The 14,462-nt window shown below is 42.0% G+C and overlaps 1 protein-coding gene across 4 annotated transcripts in view; it reads left to right on the top strand.

Annotated features, from left to right (window-relative positions):
• Positions 1 to 14,462, top strand: part of GRIN3A (glutamate ionotropic receptor NMDA type subunit 3A) — a 170,945-nt gene that overhangs the window by 91,290 nt on the left and 65,193 nt on the right. For all 4 annotated transcript variants that reach the window (XR_010407841.1, XM_064579873.1, XM_045882807.3 and 1 more), the window contains exon 4: positions 11,346 to 11,491. Coding sequence is in view for 3 of the 4 variants with exons in the window: in XM_064579873.1 (XP_064435943.1) it covers positions 11,346 to 11,491 (146 nt within the window). In the remaining variant the exon portion in view is untranslated. The remainder of the gene's footprint in view (positions 1 to 11,345; positions 11,492 to 14,462) is intronic.

Genomic DNA, 14,462 nt, shown 5'->3' with positions numbered 1-14,462 from the left:
ATGATTTTAAAACAAATAGCGTCCACTTACAATTACTTTTTTAAACTGACAAAATACATTTAACCTGTTTTGGAACATATGCTTTTTAAACTCGGTATAGATTAACATCATGAATTTTGCAAGTTCTGAGTCAGCTTTTTTTTTTTTTTTACTTCTCTACGCTATGGGCATATTCATTCATCAAACACCTACTAAGCATTTACTTCTACCGTCGAATCACTAGAGACAGTTCATGGATCTGTTCTTCTAGTTTGCACCAAGCCAGTTTCTGCCGGTTTGCTGTGAGGATGACTCAAGCGAGTGGGGTCAGAACTCAGATTCAGGTAGTGGCAGCGGCAGCGGACAAGTTCGTGTGTCCAATGTGCGTACGACGTAGCTCCACTTAGCGGTTTATAAGCGTGGCCAAATTGCTTAACCTTGCTGATCCTCATTTTTCTCAACTGCAAACTTTATGAATCATTGCATGCTTTTTTTTTTTTTTTTTAACTGCTGCATGAAAATTCTCTCCAGTGTGCGGAAGAAGAAGAACGAAAATGCGTTTTTAACCCAGCTGACTGCCGCCCTCTGGTGCTTTTAGCTCACAAAGCAAAATGCTACTCTGGTTGGGCTGCTCTTGCGATTCATTTAACGGGAGCAAATGTGCTAAACAGAAGAGAAAGATAAGCAAACACCAGCTCAGTCATTAACTGGGAGATGGTCTCAAGTGGGAAAACTGGGAGCGACAGTACAGGCAAGATGCCCTGGTGGGAGGAGAGGCATCTTCTCTTGGATACGTTGATTCAGAATCAATGCTTGAATCTTTGAGAGCCCCTCCACCGCAAGGGCTCCATCACTGATTCCCTGAGCTCCAGAGCAAAGACAGATTGCCTATTCAGCCATGGCAAATAAAATTATTGGATACAGCCCAAGTCACCCCCACGGGCTAGCCTAGGAGAAAAATAAAGCAGAAGGAAAGGATTTCTTTTCTCGCTGTTATTCAGTAGCTTGTCTTTTTGTTTGTTTGATGTTTTGCTTTAGCAGCTTCTCAAAGAGGCTGGTTTCCTGGGGCCCATGCTGTGGGATTACTGACTTTTAGACTAAACCTCCTATGGTACTTTTGCACCCAACCCCACCCTGAATGAAGATCAAATTGGACATGCTTTAATGTTTAATTCTTCTGGGCTATATAATTAAGTAAAAACTGGCATTAAAACAAGTTCCTGTGCCACAAGGATTTGGGTGGAGTTGTGCCAAAAAGCTTACATCACTAGACTGGGGGTAAATTTATAGCTGTTTTCATTCATTTGCATTTAATCAGCCCAGAATTGCTGACTCTAGGTTCAGTGAGGACCTTACTGCCTGCTCAGTCTGCAGGGTACAGTACTCCTGGTGATGGGCAATGACTCAAGTGAGAAGTTTGAGTTCCACAGTCCACAGGTCATTTTTCACCTTGAAGTTTGGCTGGGTAGCCAGTCAATTACAGAAACAAAAAGCCAGGGTTATTCTGATGCCATGGGCTTAAAGGAATCCTCCCCTTTTCCGTAAAAGGTGTTGCTTCTGACCTCAGCTGACCTGGTTCATGCCCCAATTCTGCCACTTACAGTGGATTCACGTCTTTGGAGGAATTATGGTTCTAGACCATTGCATAATGATCAGCATTACCTTTGAAAATCCCATTTAGACAATATCTTACATGTAGCTGGGTTCTAGAGTCAGCTGATAAGTATGTATAACAACGGACTCCCAAGAGCATGGGCTGAAGAGCCAGGGGAAAGTTATTTCATGTCTCTGAGCTTCATTTCCCCACCAATGAACTGGGGTTATTAACAGAACCTACCTCATAGGGGTATAGGAAGGCTGAAATGAGATGATGAATGTGGGGGGCCCATATATATAATCAGCACAATAAATGACAGCTATGGGTATTAAGAGATTGTTAAGAGCTAATTAAGCTCCTGGAATCAGCTCTTGGGTCCATGTACAATGGCTGAACTCTTTCAAGTAACCATTTTGCAGATAATGGGTCACAGCAGTTAAGGGGATAGCCGGTAAAACCATAGTGGTTGAGAGAGAAAACAATAGAGGCACACAGACTGCCCAGTTCTGTCATTTACGGGCTCCCCCTTAGACAAGTTAGTTGCTCTGTGCCTCAGGATTCTCATCTATAAAATGGGTAAACTGAGAGAATCAGCCTCATAGGCTTGGGGTAAGGATTTAGAAAGTTGAGATGTGTAAAGCATTTGAACAGTGTGTGGCAGGTGGTGAGCTCCATCATCATCATCACCACCACCACCGTTGTGATTATGATTATTCCATGTTTCTTCATTTGGAAACACCGGTAGTGTGGGTAGCATCAGTAGTGAAATAATTCGTCTGACATATAAGGGAGAAGTGGACTTTGCTCCAAAAATCACGGAACATAAAATGGATTAGAAGGGGATTTTGAAGGGGCGCCTGGGTGGCTCAGTAGGTTAAGCATCTGCCTTCGGCTCAGGTCATTTTTCAGGGTCCTGGGATCAAGCCCCACATCGGGCTCTCTGCTCAGTGGGGAATCTGTTTCTCCCTCTCCCTCTGCCCCTCCCCCTGCTTGTACTCTCTCTCTCAAATAAATAAATGGAATCTTTAAAAAAAGGAGGGGGGGATTTTGAATAAGACAATTGGAAGGGTCTCAGTGAACTGAATAGGAGAGGCAGTCCAGATGAATAGAATACGGCAGTGAGACTAGGTCCAGAGAAGAAGCCAAAAAGACTTCCATGAGAGAAAGGGAACAGGAAATAAAGACATAGGTAGAACATTTGTAGTAGAATAGCTACAAATTCCCCTGTAGAAATCCTATAATTATTTGGTTTGGTCTCTCTAGTGTCTGAAGGCTAGATACTATAAAAACCATGATAATAGGAAAAAACAAAAGAACAAGAAAAACCCATAATGGGCTCTCCCCTTGTATTACTATACCTGACACAGAAATACACCATGGACTTCCAGAGGCCTAGGAAATGAGTACTGCAATGCCATTTCATGCATGTTGCTGAACAAATTTAATTGTTTAAAGAAGGAAATAAAGACCAGAAACTTCCAGGGGCGCCTGGCTGGCTCAGTTGGTGGAGCATGTGAGTCTTGATCTCAGGGTTGTGAGTTTGAGCCCCACGTTGGGTGTAGAGATTACTTAAAAACAAAATCTTAAAAAAAAAAAAAAAAAGACTGGAACTTATGAACTTACAGTTTCATAAATCGTAGTTGGGGAAGTGTTGTTGAACATAGCATACTAAAAAGAAGAAATAATTATTTTTATCAGCCATATTCATTTGGGGAGGGGATTAGTCACTCGACAGGATTATATTTGAGCCTGATTTAAGGTTTTTCAAGATCACCTTTGCCTTATTTGTGGGACCTGGAGCAAGTCCCTTCTTCACTCTTCTCATTCTGGACCTAAATCTCTTTACAGTATTGATCAAGAAGTACTATAGGGGAATGTTTAGATTCAAAGACTCTGGAGTCTAAGTTCGGAACCTTCCTCTATGCTTATTGGCTGAATGATCTTGGACAGTTTATTTAAACGCAAGTCTTAGTTTCTTGTGTGAAAGTTGGAGAAGATAGTACATACCTCATAAGGTTGTTTTGAGGCTTGAAATATATAATCCAAGTTAAGGTTTTAGCACAATGCTTGACATACAGAGAGTGCCTTAATAAATGGAAGCTACCTGTATTATTAGCTATAAAAATAAATGATCTGTAGCATGTCGTCCAGCCTAGACTCCGTATTTTTATAGCCTCCCCGACTTTGGCAGCTCTTTTCAAGTTCAGTCCCTAGACCCCACCAGTAGCTTACGTAGAGGCGGGGGGGAAGCATTCAGATGGCCAGTGTGGTAGCAGAGACGTGCGTGAAGATGTGGGAGTGCTGGTAGGGGAGGAAGGAGCAGGGTTCAGTCCTCCCACAGCCACCCCAAGACCGCTAGATATTGAGCACAAGCATTTTACCGCCCGCCCCCCCACCCAGGGATGCAGGATGAATGTGCTTGTTTTCGGGAGCTTGGCCAATCCATCTAGCTTGTTTTTTACCTTTTATAAATAGAACACAGAAACCATCAGACTGCCTGTGCCTTGTGAATGGAGTAAGATGCATGAGTGAGTTTTGTAAACGGCACAGTTCAAATGTTGCTGTTTTTGCCGCTCTTGCTATAACTGTGATAGATACCTTGTTCAGAAACCCGGAGGGTATCAGCTCTCTGTCTTATTTCTTTAGGCTGGCACTTGTTTGCATTAAATTGACCATGGTCTTGAGGAATGCCTATCAGACCTATAGCTTTTTCAGAGAAGGAGAATCTTTCCTGAAGGCAGTATAAACTAGAGATTAATGGTATGAGTTCCCCAGATTCAGTTCCTGGGTCTGCCATTTTCTGGTTGTATGGCCTTGGGCAAGTTGCTAAACCACTTTAAGCTTCAGTTCCCCTGTCTTTAAAATGGGGATAATGATTATACATACCCAGAAAGGATGCTGTAAGGATTAAATGAGGTGATGAATGTAAGATCTTGGCACAGTGCCTAGAATGAAGGAAACATCCAGTAAGGGTTAGCTATTACCATTATTACAATAATGAAAGAAATACTATAGGAATCATAAATAACTCCAGCTTTGATGAGATGACAGATACACAAAGGCTGCATCTAAAGGATGAGGAAGGAGGAAAGTGGCAAAGAAGAGAACGAGACAAAGGGAAAAACTCAGCTAGCGTGAGTGGATGTGTCCCTGGCCAGTTCTGACTTCAGGTCTATGGAGACTGCTCTGGTGGTACTCTGCCCTTGGATTTAAGATTTAATTCCAAATTAGTCCAAGTGTCATACTAATGCTTTGATTTGAAATTTTGTGACCAGAGTTTTTCTATTACTGACCCTAAAAAGAAACAAAAGACAGTCGAAGTCGGGCCCCCTGTTGGGATACGGATACTCCACGCAGCTAGACGGGAGACGTGCGGTCATTCCAAAGCCGAAATCTGTGCAGTGCCAGGAAGCCTGCTGGGATTTGTCAGACCTACCTCTGTCCATTCACCTGCGAAGGTGGCATCCCATAAGTGATGGATGGGTTTTTAGAATGGAGAGTAACATTTCAAATACGGGAATCAATGAAATAGTTAGGTCAATATTGTCTATACCACGGGCTGGAAGACATTTTCCGTGTGGGCCAGATAGGAATATTTTAGACTTTGTGAAACCATATAGTTTCTTTCACACCTACTCAGCTCTACTGTTGTAGGACAAGAGCAGCTGTAGACAGTATGTAAATCAATGGGCATGGCTGTGTGCCAATAAACCTTGGTTTACAAAAGCAAGTGACGGGCTGGCATTGGCCCATGCAGCGTAGTTTGCTAACCTCTAGTCTATGCAAGGGTTTTGAGGCAATGACTCAAGTTGTCAGAAGCACCTGGACTAAAGCTCGTATAAATCAAACATGATGTCAAAGAATGTTGTCGACTAGAGATAAGCTGACCTAACATAGAGGGCTTCAGACTAAAAATGAAAAGAGAGGAAGTAAAATGCTCAAATGTAAATAGAGAGCCTAGCTTTTGTAGAAGAAAATAGGAATGACACACACACACACACGAATTACAACATAAAATGTATTCAGTAATTCACATTAGAGAAAGACTGAGCGAGGCTCGGGAACATTGTTTCCAGCCTCATTGTTCTGTATTCCAGTGTTCAGAGCGTGAGTAATAACTCAGTGAACACACATCACTGTTTGCTGGGAATAGTCTTAATGTGCCCGTTGCCTCTGTAATAATCAATAGTGACCCCTTTGGGAGAAGTGCCCTAGTTCGCAATATAAATTATATGGCCACACCTCTAAGAACCAAAATAGTTTTTTAAATTGTAGCACAGGCAGGTTTGCGTTAGTTAAAGCTAAAATTTGGACAGTAACACAAGCCTGTAAAGGCAGAATGTAGGGCCAGATAGGGTGAGGGCTTCAAGTCACACAGAGTCGGATTCAAATCTTCATTTATCACTTTCTGCTGGTCTTGTACAATGTGCTGAATCTCCCCAAATCTTAACCCTTCATATATAATAATAAATAATAAAAGTAACAATCTCATTAGATTTAAATGTATCAAGATATAGTAAATACACAAAAATATTCACTGTTATTTCATTATTATTATATATTTAAATGGGTAGACTGACTAGGTGGGACATAGAGTCATTCTTCCTATACAGAAGATAGGCTTTAAGAGGAGTGACTTCCTTTTCTCTGAAGACATTCAAGCAGAGATGTAACAGGCACTTAATAGTGATGTTATAAATAAGCCTTGCTACTCAAAGTCTGACTAGCGTGAACCAAGTGTCAGCATCACCTGGGAGCTTATCAGAAATGCAGACTCTCAGGCTCCAAACTAGACCTAATGAATCAGAATCTACATCTTAAATACCAGGTAGTATGTTTAGCTTTGCCATAAAGGATTCAGAAATCAGTGGATGATTATAGTAGATGACTTTTAAAGCCCTTCAGAACTCTGAGACCATTCCATATTATTGAGTCCACAGGTTTTAAGTGGATAAAATAATGGCATGGGGAGGATCTATGGTCTCAATAGCTAGTATATCCCATTCCGCTGGGGAGATTAAGAATGGCCCTGTCCACCCAATTCCGAAGAACATTAAACATTACATTCCATTTCTTAAAGTACAATCTCAGATAAATACAAATATGGACAATAAATGAAAATACCCAGCATTTAGACTGTTTTTTGTTTTGTTTTTGTTTTTTTTATCTAAAGCATCATATCTCCTTGGACATAGCCCCTTGATCGTTCCTTGGGTTTGTTTCCATTTTGTTTTGAGCCACTTCTCTGCTTTCTGCAGAACGCATGTCTGATTATTCTCCATGCAGGTGCTCTGGGTAGAGTTCAGTATTCCATTAATACCGAACAGTTCACATACAAATAGAGAGTTTAACCTTAGATATTTCCCCAAGGCCTGAAGAGGTTGAAACAAATATAAACAGAACTAGAAGAGCTGGTGAAACAGTTAGCTGAAACTTTAAAGAGATTTTCCTCTCCCTGGGACTTCCTGGTGATAGCTGTAATGTAACACAACTGCTTTAGCTCTTTGTAAGCTTTTACCGTCCCTCCCTGATGCAGGCTTCCTGACGTCCCTGGCTGTTCAAGTTATACACCACGTGGACACACAGGATGGACTGTGCTGGCCCATCGGGTTGCATCAATTGCTTCATAGATCCCTTTTCTGATTCCATTATCCTGTGACTGCCTGAGTAGCCCATTATTTTTTTCTATTAGAATCTCACACACAGAAATAAAAAGAATATATCGCTTCAAAAGAATTAAGATAAGAATTCAAGGGAAAAAAATAATTTTTAAGAGGAAAGAAAGACAACATGAAGTGTGACAAAAGTATATAACGTGTCTAACCTAAGGAAATTTTATGTTAGTAATGATGACTTATTACACCAATATTTATCAGGCAACTACTGTGTGCCAGGCACTGTGTTTGTTGCATGATGATGATGATAGATTTAATAGTAGCTAGTATTTGTTGATGACTTAATGAGTACTCAAATGAGATAGGCATGGGCCCTGCCCTCATGGGAACTTACAAGCTAATAGGAAAAGCAGACATTGCACAAATAATTCCAAGTTTTATCAATACTATGGCAGGGCATAATGGGAGAGCGTGTCAGGTGGCCTAATCTAGTCTAGGGGTCAGTGAAAGCTCTGGTAAAGCAATATTTAAGAGTGAGCTACACAAAGGAAAGGTGGGGTTGAGGAGAAAAAGAGCATTCCAGGCAGAGTGAAGACTATGGGCAAGAGCTCTGGTCAAGCAAAAAGTGTATGTTGGAAGAACTGAGAGAACTGCTAAAGCTTAGAGGACCAGGAGGAGAGTGGGGAGATGAGGCTGGACAGAAGAAAACAGAGCAAGGTCATGCTGAATCATGGAGTTCCCTTGAGAAGGCCACATTTATCCCAAGGCCAATGGGGAGCCACTGATAGGTGTTAAGCAAATGAGTGAATGATTAGCTTTGGGCTCCAAGATTACTCTGACTGGAATGGAGGGGAAGAGAGGAAGTATGCAGAGGGCAGAAATGATGGTGACTTGGACCAAAGAGGTCGGCAGTGTTTCTCCAACGTAGAGTGGGGTCCCTGTCAGGCTAATAAAATACTTCTTCCCATTGGAGTTTGGTTATTTGTGTTAGTGTTGAAGGAAATTTCCCTTCTCAAAACCTCAAAACTGTTCCCTTCACAGGCATCAGAGCCATGGCCATGAGCAAAAGGCAAACTGAAAGGCGTGGAAAAGAAGAAACACAAAGGGCTAGTTCTCCACTGGAATATGAGCCTGGATCTGCTGGTTCATGACTCCATCCCATGACATAGGAAGGAATGAAGTACTAATGCATTCAGCAGAGAAAAGAGCGTCAGGGTTTGCCTAGAAATAGTTCAAAGGCCATAAAACTACTGTCCCAGAATAATGTGAGAAAATGGGCTTCTTTTTTTTAAGATTTATTTATTTATTTGAGAGAGAGAGAGAGAGAGAGCACAAGCGAGGGGAGGGGCAGGGGGGAGAGAGAGAGGATCCTCAAGCAGGCTCCCCCGCTGAGCCTGATGCAGGGCTCAATCCCAAGACCTTGAGGTCATGACCTGAGCTGAAATCAAGAGCCGGCCACTCAACGGACTGAGCCCCCCAGGTGCCCTGAGGAAACGGACTTCTAAAAGGGGTTCTTTTCATATATAAGACAAAAGTATTTTAATTACTGGTCTAAGATCCCTATACCCTAAAAGGAGGGTTCATTTCAAAAGCCAGAGCTGTAAGCTAAATTGTTAGCTCCTTTTGTGCTAAGTGGGATGACAAAGCCCTCACTTCCCTGTGTGTTCAAAGAATAGTTATCGATCATTTGTAAAGCATTTTAATTGAACAACTACATGATAAAAGGCCTTGGGATACAGTGGTTCATAACATGTTCATCACACACAGCTTCCAGTCCAGTGAAGAAGCTGAAAGTCTAGACATTAAGCTGTTACACAATTAAATTTAAGAAGTGCAGGGACACCTGTGTGGCTCAGTCAGTTAAGTGCATCTGACTCGTGATTTTGCCTCAGGTCATGATCTCTCAGGGTCATGAGATCAAGCCCCGCATCAGGCTCTGTGCTGGGCATGGAGCCTGCTTGAGGTTCTCTCTCTCCCTCTCCCTCTGCCCCTCCTGCCCAACTCATGCAAGTGCTCTCTCTCTCTGTAAAAAAAAAATTTAACAAGTGCAACTGTGATAGGTTCTAGCAAAGAAAATTATGTGTACTGTGAAGGCTTATGGAAAGAGGGTGCCGCACAGACAGCAAGTTAGGGAAGTGCTGAAAGCTGAGAGAAGTCAGGTGGGTGGAGAGAGAATAAGACAAGTGTAAAGTGAGTTAATTTGGCAAACACATATAGCACACCTGTCAGGTGCCAAGTGTCATATAGGTCTCTGATATGCAAATAAGTAATTCAGTCTGCATGTTGGGAAAAAGAACATGGGCTGAGTCTTGCTAATTACTAACTGAGAATTTGTCACTTTAACTACCCAAACCTCAGCATCTTAATCTGTAAAACATGAAAATATCTATCTTGCAGGATTATTGTGGGAATTAAAAATATTTAAGGCCCTTAGCTCACTGCCAGACACATAAGTAGCAAGTTTTGTAATGACCATACCAAGAGTCAGTATAACATAGTATCAGAAGTGATGTTCACAGTGTTCAAAAACTCACTATTTTCCATCAGACTGCCTGGGTTCAAATCCCAGGTCCACCATTTACTAGCTCTATAACTTTGGGCAAATGACAAACTTTCTGATCTTTAGTTTCTTCATCTATAAAAGGAAGATAATAGAAGTACCTCCTAAGTTTCTTGGGAGGATCAAAGAGGTAATGCATGAGAAGTGTGAAATATGGTTACATAAATAGCTAGACTACATATTATGTACATGCAAGATACTGTACCAGCACAATAAATAAGGAGTAAATTGTTTTTGTTTTTATTCAAGATAGGAGAGTGAAGCGAGATAAGACCAGAGATTTCAAAGACCAAGTCTTGATCTTGGCCTTAAAAAATGAGTAGGTGTTGGGGCGCCTGGGTGGCTCAGTCGTTAAACGTCTGCCTTCGGCTCAGGTTATGATCCCAGGGTCCTGGGATCGAGCCCTGCATCGGGCTCCCTGCTCGGCGGGAAGCCTGCTTCTCCCTCTCCCACTCCCCCTGCTTGTGTTCCCTCTCTCTCTGTGTCTCTCTCTGTCAAATAAATAAAAAAAAAAGAAGACAATTACAAACATAGTTACATAAAATGCTGCCTACAATTTCAGGAGCTTTATAAACTCCACAAAGCCCATCCATGGATTCCTGTCCCAGGACTTCAAGTCAGAAGCAATGACATCAAATCTGTTAACATAAAGTAGAACAAAGAAGTGCAGGAAATCTAATGTGACAATTGTGGAGAAGTTGCCTCTCTAAAATACTCCTGACTACAGGATATTCAACTCTCTTTATAACACAGCCCAATCCCAATTCATTCTTATATTGGAAATAATGTTAAGTCTAGATGCTACATTAACACTTCTGTACACCTTTCATAAATAATAATGTTGCATGTGCTATATCTTTATTATCCTTTAGTGACAGAAAAGCTCTGCAGAGCACATGTGCTACTTCTCACTGCAAGGTCCTATACCCTGGAGAACTATAGTAGTGGGTCTACCCCGGCTGCCCTTCTCCTCTGTGACTCCTAAGTGCCTTATATCCCATTCCATTTGGGCAAATATGTAGCATGACTCAGCACTGGAAAATACAGTTACAGTTATCTAAAGGAAAGAGATAATTTCATAATTACACGAAAAATAAATTCAACAAACTTAAAATACAGCATAAAATGGATAAACATAAAAGGGATGTATTCACTACTTTGGGTCAGGTGTGTTTCAGTCTCAAGATACAGGGTTTTAACTTGGTCTTTGTGTAGTTCTAACCAAGGAGAAGCACAGCCTTTAATTTATTGTCTTTATACTTTCTCCAATATGCAATTTATAATAATGAGGCTGGTTCTGCATGCCAATTTATAGTGTCTAAAGAATTCTGATAAGTTTCAGCATAAAGCAGAAAACTGTTTTATGTTTGTTGTTTCCATACATTTGCTTCTGAAGATGGAACAATTACTTATGTGAAAACCGGGGTATGAAAGACTATGTCCATGTCTGTACATTTCTGTGTAGGTGTTTATATCGCTGTGTGTTTGAAAAGTTCTAAATCACTAATCAAGTCCAAAGAGTGATGGAAGAGATAATTTTTGAAAACAATCCTAAGAATAATTTGTATTAAAGACATTTCTTTCTCCCTCATAGCTACATCATCCCTCTCAAGGCTTCCGCTTTGGAACTGTCCGGGAAAGCAGTGCTGAAGATTATGTGAGGCAAAGCTTCCCAGAGATGCATGAGTATATGAGAAGGTACAATGTACCAGCCACCCCTGATGGAGTGGAGTATCTGAAGTGAGTGTCAACCTCTTGGGTCCAGAAAGTTCTCACTGAGAGAGAAGTCTTAGCTACTGTATTTGTTGGTTTTTTAAAATGACAGCTAAGTATACCCACTGTGTGTTCAGTAATACCTCACACTGTGTAAGAGCGAGAAGGCAGTATGGAATAGTGTGCATTTAATTATGTGACCTAGATTACTAGTTACCTGCATCGTCCCCAGTTGGCAGTAGCTTTGCTCAAAGTGCCCGTGGGGCATTAGTGTAGCAGATGGTGGGGGAAGTAAATGTTGGCTTGACATCACTTGAGAAAACAATGGTGCTGAAATGATCAAACACTCAGGGAATGTGGCCAAAGGATAAAGTGTCCCAAAGCAGCCCTTTCCTTCACAGTGAATTTCTAAGCCCATGGACTGTCTCCTCTTGCCACAAGGAAATGGAATTTATCTTAGAGATTTCCTGTAGACGGGAAATAAGATAAAAGGCAATGATTCCCATGCCTGCATCCTTCTCATCAGAATTTATGAGAAGCAATCAAGAGCAATCACATTGCCATGGCAGATTATCAGAGCCTGTAATTCAGCAAAGCTGAATGCAAAGGAGGGTGGTGTAGTTATGGATCTGCTCATCTAGTCCGCCTGGGAGAAGGATAAGCACCACACCACAGTGTGAGGGTGAGCAGTCCTCTCCCTTGTGCCTGATAGTCCCAGGACAAGGACACATGTCCAAGCCCCCAATCCCTAAACTCATGCAGCCCCAGGACTCTGGTTTTACCTATGGCCAACCACAGTAATCTTCCCAATGGACAGAAGGACTTGCCACCTCAAATTCTCTTTTAGGGGAGAAGGGAAACAAATAAATAATTGTATGAGACGTAAGAGCTAATATGTTTCTGAAGAGCTCTGGTGACAGGACCCTAATACTCCTTATGGACTTCTATAGAGTCTAGAGAGGAAGGCTTGTGCTCTCAGATTTGCAAAGTTATGTAGGATGAAATGCTACTTTTGCACTATGAAATGGCACTTTTGGTTTTGCAAGAACATTAAAATGTTAGAGTCCTTCTCTAACAGAGTTGAGTGCTCCTTTGCCTTCCAGCTCCTCTTCTGTATTCTCTTCTTCAGTCAAATTCACGGCTGAGAGAGAGAAGAAGATGTCAGGGGGATGGCAATGGCTCCCTGCTAGACAGTAATCGCTGACAAAGCGGGCCTTTCTGGCAGTGTGAAAAGAGCGAGATGCACCACTACCGTGGTAGTCCCCAGGTCCCTCCACTCAGGGTATTCATTTATTCTGGAGGCTTCACCTGAGAAGGGTCCAATACTCCGGGTTGTCCCCACTCTAGCCTGGAGAGATGGAGTCATTAGAAAAGCAGGCACCAGTGAAGAAGCTGAGACCTGAAGGAAGCAACTTGTCCACAGTAATATAGCCAGCAAGTGGCAGAGTCAGGACTAGAACCAGGTCTCTAGAATCCATTTGCTGTTGCAGGACAGTCTAGGAACCACAACAGAAAAGTAGGTCTTTGATGTTCAAAGAATAGTCTATGTTCCAGCAGCATCCACGTTCCCATTAGCACTTCGGAGTTTGTGAGAAATGCAGACTGCCAGGCCCCATCCCGGAGACTGCATATTAACAAGCTCTCCAGGTGATTCGCTGGTGGAGGTGACATTGGAATATAGGCAGAACTTACCATTCGTGCCCTCTTGACTTCTTGTCTTTGGGCTTCTCTCTCCATGTTTGGTCCCAGTCACTGCCTATGCTCTTAGCCACCACTCCAAGAAACCACAGTCCTCATATTATCCCCCTGATATCCCAGAGCCCTAACCTGCCGAACACACCTCCAGAGTCACTTATGAGCATATGTATTAGGGTGGCATATGTATTATTTTGTGGTATATGTATGATTAAATGAATTCTCAAAAAGGCAGAGCATGATTCCATAGTGGGAGAAACACCTGGGGAACCTGCCAACTGGAAGGATGATTCAACTAGTCTAAAAGCTGCTTATACCTGGGTCACACCCATCCACTTCCTCACCAGTGATTCAGGGCCCCATGGGAGTCTGTGAGCTAATTGCTTCTTGCCTTCCTATGCAAGAGAGACCTGTCATAACTAACTTCACTTTGCAGTCCAAAATCAGGAGTAATTATTTAAGGATACCACTGAAAGTGGACCTCAGTAATTATTGCTTAGAAAAACTGAACCCCAATTTTTTCTATTGCCATTGCTACTTCAAATATTTGCGGAGTGCTGGTAAGTGGTGACTAGTTGCTGTGTAGCTCCCAAGGTACATTTTGTTACTGTGGCAGTAAAACTTTTATTGGAGAAACATCTTTCAGCTTGATTTTTATTTTATTGCCAAGATTCCATTAAGCTTCCTCATCATCAGCTCCTAGGAGACAGTTCACATCCTCAACCCTTTCTGAAGCTTCCCACAGCTGTGGAGCTGGGAGATGTTTTTTATTTTGGTTAAAGTTAAACACAGATCTCATTATGACTTCCATCCAATACCCCTGGAAAAGGGAATGCATTTTGAATAGGCTGGAAGAGTAGAAAGAGGAAGCAATGGTCACTGGCATCAAGAAAAGGGAAGTTGGCCTATTTACTCTGTGTCAATGTATGGCCCAGACAAAGCCATCCATGTAAATATGTACTTCCTTCGGACTGATGATGACGTGTCTAAGTGTGTCTTTCTTTTTTAGATTTTTGATGGGCCCTAGCCTTGTTCTATTCTGAGTTTAAGGCCACTCCACTCTATGAATTCCAATAGACTCATTTTTGGCTCTGAGACAGGAATGACTGAGTCTAGATGGAATAGAGAAGAGTTGTTCTCTTTGCCAAGATGTTTGGATAGTCCTGAGGTCAGAAAGCCTTTCTTAAATGGCTGTATATCCTACACCTTTCCAAAAAGGATTTGAGGTGGCTGAAAACAAGACTCATTGCATACAGCTTAAACGGTTCCTTTTAAAATGCCCCCTTCCTTGCCTCCTTTGTAA

The sequence above is a fragment of the Mirounga angustirostris genome, unplaced genomic scaffold (assembly GCF_029215605.1).
Source record: "Mirounga angustirostris isolate CCGP_5_RB_7025 unplaced genomic scaffold, mMirAng1.0.hap1 SCAF_15, whole genome shotgun sequence".
NCBI lineage: Eukaryota > Metazoa > Chordata > Mammalia > Carnivora > Phocidae > Mirounga > Mirounga angustirostris.
Note: the sequence above shows the minus strand (reverse complement) of the source record. Positions and strands in the feature narration are given on the sequence as shown.